Source organism: Humulus lupulus, chromosome 3 (genome assembly GCF_963169125.1).
Source record: "Humulus lupulus chromosome 3, drHumLupu1.1, whole genome shotgun sequence".
Classification (NCBI taxonomy): domain Eukaryota; kingdom Viridiplantae; phylum Streptophyta; class Magnoliopsida; order Rosales; family Cannabaceae; genus Humulus; species Humulus lupulus.
Window position 1 is genome coordinate 272,039,691 of NC_084795.1, and position 15,685 is coordinate 272,055,375.

General features: G+C 30.7%; 1 protein-coding gene across 6 annotated transcripts; it reads right to left on the minus strand.

The window, feature by feature from the left end:
• Positions 1–9,793: 9,793 nt before the first annotated feature.
• Positions 9,794–15,162, minus strand: LOC133824252 (plant UBX domain-containing protein 7). 6 transcript variants are annotated; one of them, XM_062257117.1, is made up of 10 exons: positions 14,815–15,162; positions 14,539–14,672; positions 14,339–14,452; positions 13,488–13,683; positions 12,123–12,200; positions 11,953–12,021; positions 11,286–11,429; positions 11,069–11,171; positions 10,228–10,493; positions 9,794–10,113 (listed from the first exon to the last, which is right to left on the minus strand). In XM_062257117.1, the coding sequence occupies exons 1-10, from the start codon at positions 14,917–14,919 to the stop codon at positions 9,949–9,951; spliced, it is 1,374 nt and encodes a 457-aa protein (XP_062113101.1). In that variant the 5' UTR covers positions 14,920–15,162; the 3' UTR covers positions 9,794–9,948. The 6 variants fall into 6 exon arrangements, with proteins under 6 accessions (XP_062113101.1, XP_062113104.1, XP_062113102.1 ...); XM_062257120.1 differs by having other exon boundaries at positions 14,339–14,437; positions 14,815–15,161; XM_062257118.1 differs by having other exon boundaries at positions 10,228–10,499; positions 14,345–14,452; positions 14,815–15,160.
• Between the last annotated feature and the right edge of the window lie 523 nt (positions 15,163–15,685).

Here is a 15,685-nt window from a genome sequence, read left to right on the forward strand (position 1 = left end):
TTCATATAATAGGGATCTTTAAGTCGTGCCAAAGGAATCTTAACATAAGTTTCAAAAGACATTATTGCACAAAACTAAAAATAAAAATGCCAAGGCATCTATCTTATTACTCTCTTACCATAAACGACAATAAAATAAAGTATCAACGTACTCACAATAAAATAATAGGAAAAGCACATATTCATCTTATTACTCTTGCCAAAAACGGCAAATAACAGGTTTCTTGCTTCATCACTATAGTATTAATTAGTAAAGTATAATTAATTTTTATGTTTGATTGGGAGTAATGGAATGAAATGCAGTAATAAAGAATCAATTTTCATTCCATTATTTTGTTTTGTTACATTTTAGGTCATTGAAATGTGATTCCAATTAAATGAATTTTCTAACATTTTGATAAAATGACTATTTCATTTGAAAATAAAATAAAAGACCATTCTAATGCATGATTAAAAAAAAATTAATAATTTTTTTTATTCATATTAACTTTTATTCCATATCAATCATGTTCATTTTTTCATTCACATTCACATTTTTATTTTTCTATTTTCATTACCTCCAACCAAACACCACTTAAAATTGACGTCATGTTAGTAATTAATATGAGATGTGTTTTTACATGCATAGACGTTAGCATCTAAGTACCACACTTAGCTAGACATTATCAAAATTTATATAAGATGCAAAATAGTTCCAAATTGGCCTTTATTTTGTTCTAACTTCCATATATATAGAAAGAACTTTTATTTCACTCTCCCTGGATATATTCATGGTTATAAAAATTTCAGATGACAATTCATAGATTTCACAAGAGTTATCACATATTATGTGAACATAGTTCAATAACTTCAATAAGATAAATTAATAGTGCTACTTCAAATTAGAAGCACACTCGTTTGCAATTGATTTTGCTTTGAGAGAAAGAGTAGTGGTGACATCATGAATATCCGATCATTAAAAGAATTAATCATATAATTATATATATTAGTAAAGACTTCATTTTCCCTTAACAAAAAGTAGTAGGGGCACATTTAATTGTCTTTTGCATACATAAATCTATAGCTTTTTTTGTCAAAAAAAAAAAATATCTTGATTGAATAATTTAATTACAATTAAATTATGGCAAATTCTTTAGTTTTTCTCTAGACTTTGTCCCATAAGTGGGGCCCATTAAATTTTTCAAGTGTTATGATGTGAACTAGTTTTGTGTATTTATTTTTTATAGTATTTTAACTATAGAACCACATATATAAACCGAGTGTGAATAGTTGTATTGATGTGGCTGTTAAAGGTAAGGGCAATGAGATAATTTTACGTCCAGAAAAAGTGTACAGTTAAGGAGAATATGGTTATCTTGGTATTGATTTATAACTTATTTACGATATTGGTAAAGTATTATTTTGCCACGGGTAAGTAATTTTGAAGTAAGTGGTAAGTAATAATGTTATAGCAAAAAAAATTGAACCAGTCAGTTTAGTTTTTTTTTTTTTTTGTGAATTGTGTTAGTAAAAGCTTAAAATATGTTTTAATGGTTGGATGAATGAATTAGCACTAATTAGGTACCTTAGTGTTGTATAGTTAATTTTGTATAAATTTTGGCCATTATATGGTATTAGGTACCTAAGAGTTTCACTTTCCATAAGTGTTTTTTTAATGAATTTTTGTAACAAAATTAGAGTAGATTGTAAGAGTACCAGAATATTAATACTACTAAATGTAATGTAACTAAGACTAGGGCATGATGCATGGTAACTTTAATAGCTTTCATTTTTTTTTTCTCTTATTTAAAAATTTACCTAATTCTCTTGTAATCACGTTGGTATATTCTCACAACAACATAAATTCATGTTACTTATATAAATAGATATGAATCATAAAACTACCATGTCACTAGCAAATAAAATGATTCTTACAAATTAAACAACAACACTGTACAATTCGCACTTAATTTTCTAACAAAAAAACTTGAATGAAACCAAAAAATATCACGATAACTTTCATCAAACAGGTCTTGTACAAGACAATTGTTAATAAATGCTATCATTAACTCAAACCACATTTAATTAAGGAAACTAGTCATGGCCATACATAAACAATCATTAATTTCAAATGCATAACAACTTTTTCTTTAAAAAAACAAAGTCAATGAAAAATATATGGCTTAAAACATCACTCCAGTCAAAATGCATGTATAAGTCTCAAAATTACGACGTAGAGATTCAATTCATTCTTCATTTATATTTGGTGCTCTAATTGAATCCATAAAAAAGAATTAGGCAAATAGGCATTGCATCAAACATTTGGTGCTCTAACTGAATCTAGGGGTGAACATTTGACCTGCAAAACCCGCCTGACCCGAACCCCAAGAACCCGAATTTTCGAAAAACTCGTTCATTTCGGGCCTAATCCGACCCGAACCCAAAATATGTCGGGTCGGGTTCGGGTTTAAAATGCAGTAATTTCAAGTTCGGGTCCGAAATTAAAAAAAATCTAAAAAAATGGTATTTTCGGCCCAAAACCCAGCAGGCCCAGCTTAACCCGAATCCAATCCGAAAAAATTCAGATTGGTTTAGTACCATTTTTCTCTACCCGAAACCCACAAAACCCGAACCTGATGAACTTGAAACCCGAAAATCTGACCCGTGTGCACTCCTAACTGAATCCATAAAAGAAAAGAAAATATAGAGAGAGATTACCTCTCCACGACTTTAGAAGAACGAGCGGAAGTAGGGAAGAGGGCCTCTGTCACGGACCGCCCATTTGGACGATCAAATACCTCTGAGTGGGTGTGTTGCTTGATGGGAGTGAGAATGAACAAGGGAATGAATTAAAATCAAAGGAACAAAATAAGAAACAAATGATCTGCATCCACCAAATTTAGTTAGCAGAATAGAATTTCTATACGAAGAAATTTAAAATATGAGAAGACAAACAAAATTAGGGCACAAAATGGGAAAAATAAGAAGAACAAATGCAAGACAAATGTACCCGCGGATGGAAAACAAGGTAGCTTCGTTCCTGGACAATGTACGAAAAAAACAGAAGAGAAGAATGAAGGAAACCCACAACATTCAAAATGAAAATTAATTCACTCAACCTCAACCATCAATTAACCGCGCCAATCCACCTATTATTCAACACTTTTAATACAAAACTTCGACTAAAAAACGCAATGGGGAGGGAAAGATGGACCGAGGTATAGTCGGAAGGGAAGAACGACTCTTCTTTGTTTTCAATTAAAAAAATCAGAAAAAAAATTAAGAGTGGAAACGGTAGTCGGTTCCTAGGAGTTATCAAGGGGTATATGTGTATTTTAACACATCCTCAACCAAACATCACAATCTCACCGTCCACCATAGATCCAATGACTGAAAATAAATAAAGTACTAAGTCCTTCAAATCCAAATGATGGACTAAAATATTACCCTTAAATTATAGAAAGTAAAATACATATACGGATTTTTTTATGTCACCTAGATCCCAGTCCTCGGTGATAGGTTCATAAGTGCTTGGTTGAATCAACCACAAGACCAAACCTTAATTATTATATAAATGGTTTATATTTTATATTCTTGAATTTTAGCTAATATCACATATAATCTTATATTTTAAAAAATTCTACAAATATATTTTGTGATTGTTAAAATCAATCAATATTTTTTTTACCAAATTATAGACAACTTATTGACAAGATTTTAATAAAAATCCCAATATATCTTTATCTAAAATTAAATTAATAAATTTAAAATAAAAAAATCAAGTATATTCCAATTAAAGAAAATATTGCTACTTTTGTTAAAATCTAATCTAAAATTTTTGACAGGAATAATCTTTGTTCTGATAACTACAGCTAGAGTTTGTTAAGGAATTTAAAAAGAATAAAGTTAAATATAATATTTAATTAAAACTTCAGAGTAGAAAATAATATAAATCCTTGCATAAATAATTATAAATAAAAAATTACGACAGTCTTTCGGTGGATTATACTTATAGTGTACGTAGTTGTTTGCGTATGCAAATAAATCTTATAACAGTATTCTTATGGTAAACCTTCTATATTAATTTTTTAGTCAACTTCTGTCTTTAAATACAAATATAAAAGTATATTTTTAAAAAAAAAAATTATGGTCATGTTTGTTGTATTAGGATATCATTTCTGTAAATTTTAAAAAAAAATTAAATAATTTACAATGTTGAAAATAAATTTGTATTTTTTCAAACATGCGTATTAAATTAAAATATTAAAAACTCAATTTTTGATACTATAAATTATTCAATTTTTTAAAAATAAATTTACAAGAAAAATATAAAACAAGAAATAGATAAAAACATTTCGAGTATTTTTTGAAACAAAAATTTACTCATTAATAGAAGAAACCATTAATTGTACTTTAAAATGGAAAAAGGCAAGCTCGTTCCAACCTGTAAAACATAGTATAGTGCTCACACAGTCACACATACCACACTATAGCTATATATGAATTATTAGATTCCATATCATTAATTGTCTTCGAATTTCAGTAAAATCTGACAACTAAAAAAAAGCTGCTACAGTATTAGTTCAGCTGTGTGTGGCTATCGTTCCATTTGTAATATAATAACACTTGAGCCACATGATACTCTAAACTAACTTAGTTAGTATGTACGTACGTATGAATTACTGGCCACATGACTGTGTTACCCATACACCATTTGACAGCAAGATTTTTATATATTACTATATGTTCACAAAAATCAACTCAAGACTAGGCAGTTTTTCATAGCTCAAGAGAAGTTAAAATGATTACACTACTAGCTAGGGTCGGCCCAAACTTTTGGAAGATTGGTGGAGAAAAATTAAAATGAAAAATATCTAAAATTTTAATATTATTATATCATTAATTCCAAACTAAATAAAAAATTTACATCCATTTTGATAAAGTTAAATATCCTAAATAAAATTGTTGATAAAGTTTGTTATTTTCATATATATTTTGAATTTTTTTTGAAGGGAATATATTCATTTGGTACCTTATGTTTTTGCAAAGTATCATTTTAGTACCCTCTATTTTCAATAATGCTCATATGGTATCTGTATTTTAAAATCGTACATATTTGGTACCCTAAACTCAGATTTGATTGATAAAATTTTGTCAATTTAATCAAACTGCTGTCAATTATGTAAGTTATAAATTTAAATTTAATTACATAATTATATATAACTGATGACAGTTTGATCATATTGACAAAATTTTATCTATCAAATCTGAGTTTAGGGTACTAAATATGTACGATTTTAAAATACAGGGTACCATATGAGCATTATTGAAAACAGAGGGTACCAAAATGACACTTTGCAAAAACACAGGGTACCAAATGAATATATTCCCTTTTTTTAAATGTGTTAGTACGTAATAGTTTGTCTTCTAGTAATGTTGTCCAATTATTATTTTTTTAATTGTTTTTAATAATATATTTTTGTAAATAAAAAAAATTAAATTCGTATTTTTTTAAGTCTAAGGAAGTATTTTTGAAAAAGAAAAAAGAATCCTAACAAAGTTAAAAAAAATAACAAGAAAGTATATTTATAAAAAAACCCTAAAAATATTTTAATTAAATTAAAAAAACAAATACAGATATATGTTTTACTCTTTTCATCTTTCTGTGTCTGGCAGCTCCATATTCTCATAAACAAATCAATCCAAATTTACAAAGAAAATAAGCAACCCCAAATCAGTCAAAATAAACTATAAAGAACACAAACCAAAATCACAACTTATAACAAAATTGATATCTAGAACTTAAATCACAACTCATAATAAAATCAAAATCATAAATCAATGCTCATACCCAAAACAACTAAATGCTTACACCTAATCTGAGTTTTTTTTCTATTAGCCAAAACACCTCACCACCTAGATTTGGGAACCATAGAGAGAACCCCGATCAAACACCACTGGGAAGTCACACCTATGCCACAAGACTCCAAAGCCAAGATAACCCCATGGCTACGGAACAACAAGAGCTCGTCAAAGCTAGTCAAATCTCGTGATTGATAAAGTCATTTTAAGCCTCCAAATCGCGACCGATACTTTGCCTAGGTCTCACCATTGCGATCGAGCCTTTGCCAGATCCCATTGTTGCCATCATCGCCAAGCCTTTGCCCAATTCTCACCGTCGCCACCAAGCCCCGATGCCAACTTTCAAGATTTGTGACTAAGGAGAAGGTTGGTGACGACAAGAAAAAGAAGAAAGAAAAATTAGGGTTTTTAATCTTTTTTTTTTAAATGCATTTTAGTTTTATTTAATTTTATATTTTTTTTTTACAAAATATATTTAGATTCATTGGTTTTATTTAAAGAAATTGTTATTTTTTATTATTGAATTATTTTTTTAAGAATTGATAAAATAATAGTTTTTAATTTTTTTAAATTAATTTGTATTTTATATTGTACATATGGCAATGTCACATCAACGCATAAAATGTCACGTAAATATTATGTTACCCACCTAAGGCAGAAACTCAGACGTCTCATGTAGCTCACATATTTTAGGCAGCACGTTCTGGTAGTGTCATAAGTTTGAAGGCAAAAATACTAATTATTCTTAATATTAAGCTTTATTTATTTTTTAATATATAATTTATATTTATAAATTAGTTAGTGAGGACTTTAGAGACTATTGTCATTGGACTTTATATTTCATTGTGTGATGTTTAACTTGTAATTCTAATAATACTTTAGAAAATTACTCAAATATATAAATACATAAATAAAATTAATTTTGTCTCAATTAATTTATAATATTATTTTTTATAATAAATCTAAACAAATTTACACAAAAAATATATATATCTTGTTTCTTTTTTAATTTATTAAGCCTTTTAATTATTCTTTAATATCTTCAAATATATATTTAGTATTAAATTTGAACATTGAAATAATTTAATTAGAAATTTAAACTTGAGGGGACAAAAATTAGGCGAGTTTTTCTTCGATTGTTTCAATCTCTTAGATCCACCATGAGGCCACCACCTCCACCACCACAGCGATCACCACCTCCTCCACCGCCACGGCCATCACCTCCTCCACCTCCGTGACCACACCTACGTCACCTCCTCCATTGTCGGCTCCGCCAACCCATTCAAGACACCTTCAATCGAGTCCACCAAAGAAAATGAGGTCACTTCCACCATTTAAACGAAGAGCTATGGGAGCTATGGAAAGATTTGAAATATTTGAGACATCAGAATCACAATGTACACAACCAGTATGTTAAGATTTTTCTCTTGCTTATTTTTTCGCTTTAATGATAAGTTGTATCTTAAGGCGCGTTTTATCTAGGCACCTATGATTGCAAAGTTAGATTATGTGATTTGATTAGTGTGAATGTTGTGTACAATGTTGCTTGCTAGCTTATTTTCAAAATAATATTGGAAGTTATACGTTAAAATGTCTTGTTGTAAATGTTCCCTATGTAGATGGAAAATATTGAAGAGACACGAATCAATTTGTCGATTGACACTAAAAAAAACCTTACATGGACTAATGATATGGATGATTTTTTTATCTATTCATTAACTGAACAAATGCACAAAGGCCAAAAAACAGGAGGAGCTTTTACAAAGACGGCTTTAGCAACTGTTGCACATCTGGTTAGCAAACAATTTGAGCAATTCTGTCATTCTGATCATGTCAAGAATAGAATGAAGACTTTGAAGAAGAATTTCGCTGTAACCAAAAAATTACTGAACACTAGTGGATTTGGTTTTAACTATTCTACACAAATGATTGAAGCAGTTTTCAGTGTTTGAGAAACTTATATTAAGGTAAAATTATTAAATAATATTTTATTGATAAATTTCATATAATAGTATAATGTGTTCTTATATTTGTTTTTCTTGGTCAAAATAGGCACACCCAAAAGTGTCTCAATTTCGGTACAAACCCATTAGGAATTATGAAAAGCTTGACGAACTTGTGGAAAGAGATCGCGCTATGGGAGATCTTGCTGCATGTCCAAGGGAAAGGCTGCATCATTGGAGTAAAGAGGAGCCACATTTGGATGATGATACGTCTCCATTCGAATTGAGTGAATATGGAGTCGGCAATAATAATTTTGAACAAGGATACAGACTTGGAGAAGAATCATCTGCACCACAGTCTGTTACTTCATAAAAAAAAAAAGTGGTAAAAAGAAGAAAACAACACTAAGTGACATTGTAGCTATGCAGTAGCTGCAGCTTTGAGTGGAGGCATTTCAAATTTTGAAGCAGAAAAACAGTTATATGAAGAAATCTTGAAAATTGGTAATATGAGTGAGTTGTCTCATATAAAAGTTTACTCTGCTCTCACAACGGGCATTTCTTGCTCTTCTAGAAGATCGGCGATGTTTTTGGTTAAAGGTGAAGTTCGGTGGCGAATTATTTGATTTTTAGTTTTTTTTTAATACAGTAGTTATTTTATATATATCAAACATTATTGACAAATATTAAATGTATTATCTTTTAATTTTATTTAATAACATATTAACAAGTTTGTTAGTTTTTTAAAAATTTAATATTAAATTGAAAGTTGAAAAATTTATAAGAGATCATCTTTTTATTTTTTAAAACCTTAATTTAAGATTTTTTTAAGTGAAAAAAGTAATTACTAATTGATAAATAAGTTGCTTCAGAAAAATATATATATATAATTTCAAAATATTTCATTTTTTACTTTTTAAAAAAATTTATTTTCTTTCCCTCCACTTTTATCAAAAAAATCAAACAACAGAAAAAAATCATAAGAAAATCATTTTTTCCATACTATTTTTCTTTCCTTATCAAACATAAAAAAATATTTTTTTTCTTTTTCCACACTAGCTTTTTCTTTCCCTACCAAAATTCTAACTCCAAACAAGGCCTAAAAGGATAGTTACAATAGAATAAACAAGAAACCCCAAAGTCCAATTTCTTAAAACTATTTGCCTCGCACTGGTTGTTTGGAAATCCAAATAGATAGAGTTCTCTAAAAGCAATCGCTGGAACACACAAAGGTGCTTTTGGCGGGTCACTCTCAGGGTCGGCCTTGAGCTTTAGGGAGCCCAAAGCAAAATATGGTATTTTTATAAAAAAAATTATATATAAATTGGTATTATTCAAAATTGAGGTTTTTTTTATAGAAAAAATGGAGCCTTTTTAATTGGGGGATGGGACTAGTGGTGAAAAATAAAATGGAAGTCTCGCTGTCATTCTTTTAAAAAAAAAGATTAAAAAACATGTAAATTTGGATATGATAGTTCTTCCGTTACTAATGGAGTGTCAGTTGATTGGGTCTTGAATTAGATTGGATAGCCGGACCCTCTAATAAAAAAATATACAAGTGGACGATTAAAGAAATTAGAGTAAAAAAAATTATTCTATTTTATTTAACTAATGTATTAAAAATGATCAAATATTTTAGATAAAAATTAGATAGAATATCTGATTTTGCCATTTACTTTGTTTTTGTTTTATTTGAATATATTTAACAGAATGAATTGGAAAAATATTAAAATTGTAAAAAATAATGTAAACACCCTTCATCAACTTTTGATTTACAATATATGTAACTACTAATTCACTTAAAATGTTGATTCCACACCAAATCTAGGCCTATTTCATATCCATCACCCCCTTTTCTTTCCAATTTACTCAGTTTACCACTTCATTCTTGACTTTTTGTTTAAGAAAATACACAAAACAAAATCAATTTAAGACAAATCCAACCTGATAAACTTAAATATTTAACAAAAAAACACGAGGCACAGCTTTGAAACTAACAAAAAAAAGGAGTTTAGCGAGGGAGAACAATAAATGAACATAGACAATTGAAGAATCTGCCGTTTGAGTATGTACATAACTAGCGGTATAAATAAAAAGACTAAACACGTAAGTGATGAAAAGAAAAAAGAAACGACAATACAAATACTTATACTTAATGTCAATATTTATTCCCACGTAACAGATATCATAGAGTTGGCAAGGCCAGACTCCCCAAATGTCATCTCAGTGTCATAATCCAAACTCTTGGAAGCTCCTGGTATTGCATGTGTCAATCCAAATGGTCTTGTTTCGGCTTCCTTTAGTTGAGAACAACAGAATGACCATAGCAGCTGCAACAGAGTTAATTGCAATAATGTGAATCCATTCTATAATGCATTTCAACAATTCTAATATTTACAAGACTTCGGTGGAAGAACAGTAATCAAGCACAAAAATATTCTCACCTGAACTGGGTCGGTGCGAAAGAAACTCCGTTGCACCCTGCGCCCATCTGGAAGACGAACCCCAACCCTACATAGAAGGCTTTTATCGCCCTTGGGTTCTTCTGGCAAAGGTGGATAATCAGGCTTCTTATCCGGGCATGTTTTCTCATCCTCATCAGTGAGATTTACATGTTTATCCTTTGGAATCACTTCACTGGTCTCCTTCATACTTTCCATGGAAGCGGCCAATGCTCGCAACACTTCTTCATCTTCTTCACTAGTCTTGTCTGCAACTAAAGGAACATCTAATGTTCGTCAAATCAATATTGATCATCTTAAAATGAGAAAAGAAAGTGCTTGAGAAGGATATTTCTGTGAAAGATGTTGAATATGCTTTGAAAAAAAAAATGTTTCAAAACACAAAATATAGTGGGAACCAGTTACTGTACTGAAACAACTGTTAGAAGATTTATTTAGCACCCTCAAATATCAAAAGCTGGCGTAAATAAATTAGTATATATGTGTGTGAACTAAACTAAAACATTTGCTTTTACTTTGGGAGGAAAAAAACAACTTCAATGTGCTTCAAGTAGATGAAGGCTAACTACATTGGCAATTGATACATTTGAGAGCCTGCCACCATTCCTTTCCTCCTCAAAAAAGCATTAACACTAAATTACTTAGGTGGTTCCCCTTCTAAGGCATATGAAATTGAGCAGCGATATTAATCTTAATCTAGTCATTTGTATCAGAACATGCAAATGTTATTATCATGTTCAAAACAAAATGACTCCAAATTTTCAGTTTTAAAATTCAAATTAAATCGTTCCTGAACCGATTCCTCAAGTTAATGCTGCCATACCTTTAGTTTTCTGTGGCTGAGCCGAAGAACTTTCTCTGGGTCGTTTGTGTGACAAAGTCACGTGATGATCCTTTGGACCACTATCCATGAATGTCAATAGATCCTAAAGTTGAACGGAATTTTCTCAAGTCAGTAAGGGATTACATCATGTTCTAGCAAATCTTAAAAATTTCAAAAAACTTAATTTTTGAACAACTAAAACAAAAACTCCATTTACCTCCAACAATCGTTCAGGTTGGACCATTCCAACCCATGAGCGCATTTTCTGCCCAGTAATGGGATCAATAACAAGTACTACAGGAATGGAATCCAGCTTGTAATATGTGCAAACTTTCTGACCTTCAGTTGTATCATCATAAACCTAAGTTCACCGACCGATGTCAAATTGTTGAAATAAAACACATACTATAATTTTTTTTTCTTAGAATCCAAATATATAAAGTTCCCTGCCCCAAACTTATATATAAGTATAGCATATTAACTTAAAATTCTAGTCCAACAATGACCTTCAGTTGTATCATCATAAACCTAAGTTCACCGACCAATGTCAAATTGTTGAAATAAAACACATAATATAATTTTTTTTTCTTAGAATCCAAATATATAAAGATCCCTGCCCCAAACTTTATATAAGTATAGCATATTATCCTAAAATTCTAGTCCAATAATGACCATGTATCTACAGATGTACATACAAGGCCTTGAAACAATATGAAAATAGGCATTTGCTACTAGATATAAGGAATCCTTATAGCAGAATAAAAAATGAAAATTACTAATAGAAGGTCAATTTGCAAAGTGACATTAAAAAAATGCTATTTTGCCAAACCGCCTTGAATATTATTATATTTTAGTGTGAAACCCCCCAAAAATGGAACACATACCTGCCAAAAGACAAAGTTTGTACTGATCGTTTGAGAGACAGCTTCATTAGCCCATGTATCTCGATTAAGCTTCAAAATAGAATAAAAGTAAGAAATGAACACCAAAATCTATGATAAATGAACACCAATTTCAGTCAATTTAGAAAAGTCCAACGAAACACGCTACCTACCATATGTGAGCTGAACTCCTTAGTAGACTGCAAGTTTACCAAGAGCCATTTGTCCTGAGAAGAGGCAGTTCCCTTTGCCTGCAGTAGCACAAACAAAGTTTCACGTGAAGAAACATAACATAAACACTTGACATTCTTATCCTCAAAAACTAACAACAGCACCATTTCCAGCCGGATTTGAATAATATCGTTTATAAGAAAAAGAAAATTACAGTAAAACTAAAATAACCATTAAAAATAAATAAATGGATAAAGAGTACTAGGAATTCTCCAAATGCATAAAAGTCCCAGTAACTCGTGGCTGATGAAGGCAATACCGTTAAAACAAATTTCAAGTATAAACCCAAAGAGAAGCCCAAAACTAAACTCTAGCATACAAAACTATTATTAAGAGTCAGACCAGTCTTTAAACATTCTCATATACCTTTCAACCATAGAACCTTAAGAGAAATGCAAAGATCTCACTTCCTCAAAACAACCAGCTTAATTTATGCCTCAATCACTCGTATAAAACACAAGTCTCGTAATAAGATAAGGATTGCAGGTTGAAAGGATAACCCATGATATACTATCTCCATTCAACAAACTGTAACTCAAGTTCAGGACTTCAAAGAAAGCTAAATAATACATTACATACTTTCTTTATTGAAAATCTAAGACCTATATTTTCTTCATTTGTTAATAAAACAAGAAGATAATTCATTTGTACAAAAGGTCTCTCCCTTTTATATTTGGATAAAAGATATTTCTAGCATGTATAAAATATCATCATATCAGTACAGTATTATTTTCAACTAAACACTTGTTTGAGATGGAATTAAAAAGGACAAGGACTGGGATACAAATGAAGTTGAGTCTCCACTTTCTTTTAAATACCAAAAATTTCAAAATGCAAAAAAGCTAATTGCAGGCACTAGTGAAAGGCACAAAAATCCTACCTACTCACTGACTATTACACACCATCATGTAAAGCCCTACTAATATTTTTGTATTGACCCTTCTTCATTTTATATATCTTTATGTAATATGCTGCAACCGTTAAAGATTGCAGAGAACAACACTATCGTAACAGATTTAAAGGCTCAGGCACCCAAATAAATTCACATTATGATTAAAACCAACAGTAATTTTCCAAAGATAGTAAGAAAGGCAATCATCAAAATCATCTGTCAAAAAACAGAGTCAAAGTACAACAACTTTTCTTCAAATTAAGGTTAGTAAGAGTACTGAGACTATTCCAGTACAACTTACTGTATCCTTAGTGTCATTCAACTAGTCAACTGTCAAAAACATTTCAATCCAACTATCCAATTTCTACACATTGCACACTATGAAGCAAGAAACCCAACAAAAATAACCAATTACCTTTTCAAATGATCCCTGAAACATTATATGAAAGGGAGGTCGATATAAGGAGGCCAGATTATCCCGAGCATTATCTGCTGTTGATGCAACACCTTGCTCTGATTCCCAAACCCCAGGGCGTTTCATTTCTTCATCAAAATTACGGAAAGCAATTAATGAGTTTGATTCAGAGGATGGATTTCTCATTCTTGATGCCCTAAATCAAAAGGACATATTCCATAAGTAAAAGTGATTTGCAGTTAGAAATTGAAGTTGTGCATAAAATGAGACTCGCCAAACTCTAAAAATTAGCAGATATAATTTGACATGAAACACTAGTCCAAGTCATTTACAAAAGCATATGTGCAGTATCTCAGTTATGAAACACAAAATCAAAATAAAAAAACAAATCCCTACTAAAACATGAGATAACATAGAAGGCAGTAAACGAACAAAGGTTAAAGTATATATCTAAACACCACAAATTAGTGACTGAACCAATTTCCATCCGCCGAGATAAGTAAAAGTGCTACGGTGTTCATTTAATGGATAAAAAGAAAAAGAATAAAGACACAGTTCCTGCCAACAATAGATTCCTTAAATTTCCAACAATGCCTCATGTACAACTAAAATTCATATGCAATTGCATCTCCAGTAGATAGCATTTCCTAAAATCCAAAACGCCAATCAAGCAGCTATACAATGGATGACAAATGTAAACAAAATAGTAATAACAATAGACTTAAGCAATTAAACACACACACACACCAAAGAATAAACATAATAAACACTATTTTAGTTCAACTGAAAGAAGAGCTTCTGATATTTGCTATGAAATAATAAATCAAAAGGGGAATAGATAAAAAGTATACCCGTACATTAAGGCATCATCATAAAGGGCTTCCCTGATAACAGGTAAAGGAGGGCGTACTTCATCTCCAACAATCGGTGCCAAATTCCTTTCGGCTTCACTGAGTCGAATCATTCTAAACCAGCATAAACAATAATGCAGAACGAGACACATAAAACAAAGAAAAATAAATACATAAAGAAATCGATGCATCTAACATACCGAGCAGTCTGTTCGGCCAAAGCTTCAATATTTTCTGTAGGCGGAAATTGAGAAGACGATCCTCCCACTACAGTGCCGCCTTCACTGCCTATATAAAAAAGCTGAATAGCCTCCTCAAGCTTCCAACTTGTGGCCTGTTCTCCCAACAAAATTCCATAAATTATCTCCAAAAGCCCAATTCTCAATCAAAATGTTCCGATTTCAACACAACCAAAATTAAATAAATCAGAAGACCAATGGAGGCAAGTACAAATTGAGAAAGAGAGATAGAGAAACCTGCAAGAACTGCCTGGCAGTCTCGGCCGTTTGTCCAACGGCGATCTCCAAGAACGATGAGACCATACTCTGCTGATCACTGGCGGACAACATCCCACCCTCCATATCCTCTCCTTCTCGTTGTTGTTATTCCGATTCGTCTCCGTCGTCTACAGCTACAGCATTCAGGTCCCCAAAGGTTGAGCTTCAATCTAGGGTTTTCAGAAAGTTGTCAGTACTATAGATTAGGATAGTTTGCGAAAGTGGAAGGGGTATCTTATTTTGTTAATGTTCCTCACAGAGATATTTTCTTTTTTTCAGAAGAGAGATTTGGATTTAATGGGTAAGTATTTTATACGATGTAGTGTAGACCTTAGGAAGAGGAAACGTCAATACGTAAATATATAGGTATGTGGGGGAATGGAAGTCAAAAGAGTTCTAGTTCTCGTTGTATTTGAATTTGGATTGGAGTCTCGATTTGGAATATTTAACTTATAATCAAGAGATTAAATAAACTACATTATTATATTACCCTTTTCTTCATTTTCAAAAAAGGAAGTCTTGACTTGAATATCCATTTACGAGAGATAATATAGATTTTTTTTTTAATATTTGAATTTTTCTAACAGAAAACTAATTTTACTTCGACGTTAAGTCTTTATGTAAATATTTAAAATTTTCATTTATCTGTTAAAAATTAGATGAGATCTTTTAAAATCTAATTGAAAATTAAGAATAATTTTTCTTTTTGTGAAGTCAAAACGTTTTTATATGTTTTTGTATTGGAGTCTATTGTAATATATTTATAATATTTTGAATTTGAATATGACTTGAGATAAAAGGAAGTTGTTTTTTTAAATTGTAGATATCTTATTTTTTACATTATTCATTT

Bases quoted from the DNA above. Each gene is read 5' to 3' on its own strand.
- LOC133824252 (XM_062257116.1), bottom strand. From the start codon at position 14,919: ATGGAGGGTGGGATGTTGTCCGCCAGTGATCAGCAGAGTATGGTCTCA. The intron at 12,201-13,487 runs GTAATTGGTTAT...GTGCTACTGCAG, and splicing joins TTCAGGGATCATTTGAAAAG to GCAAAGGGAACTGCCTCTTC. The intron at 12,022-12,122 runs GTAGGTAGCGTG...TCTATTTTGAAG, and splicing joins AGGAGTTCAGCTCACATATG to CTTAATCGAGATACATGGGC.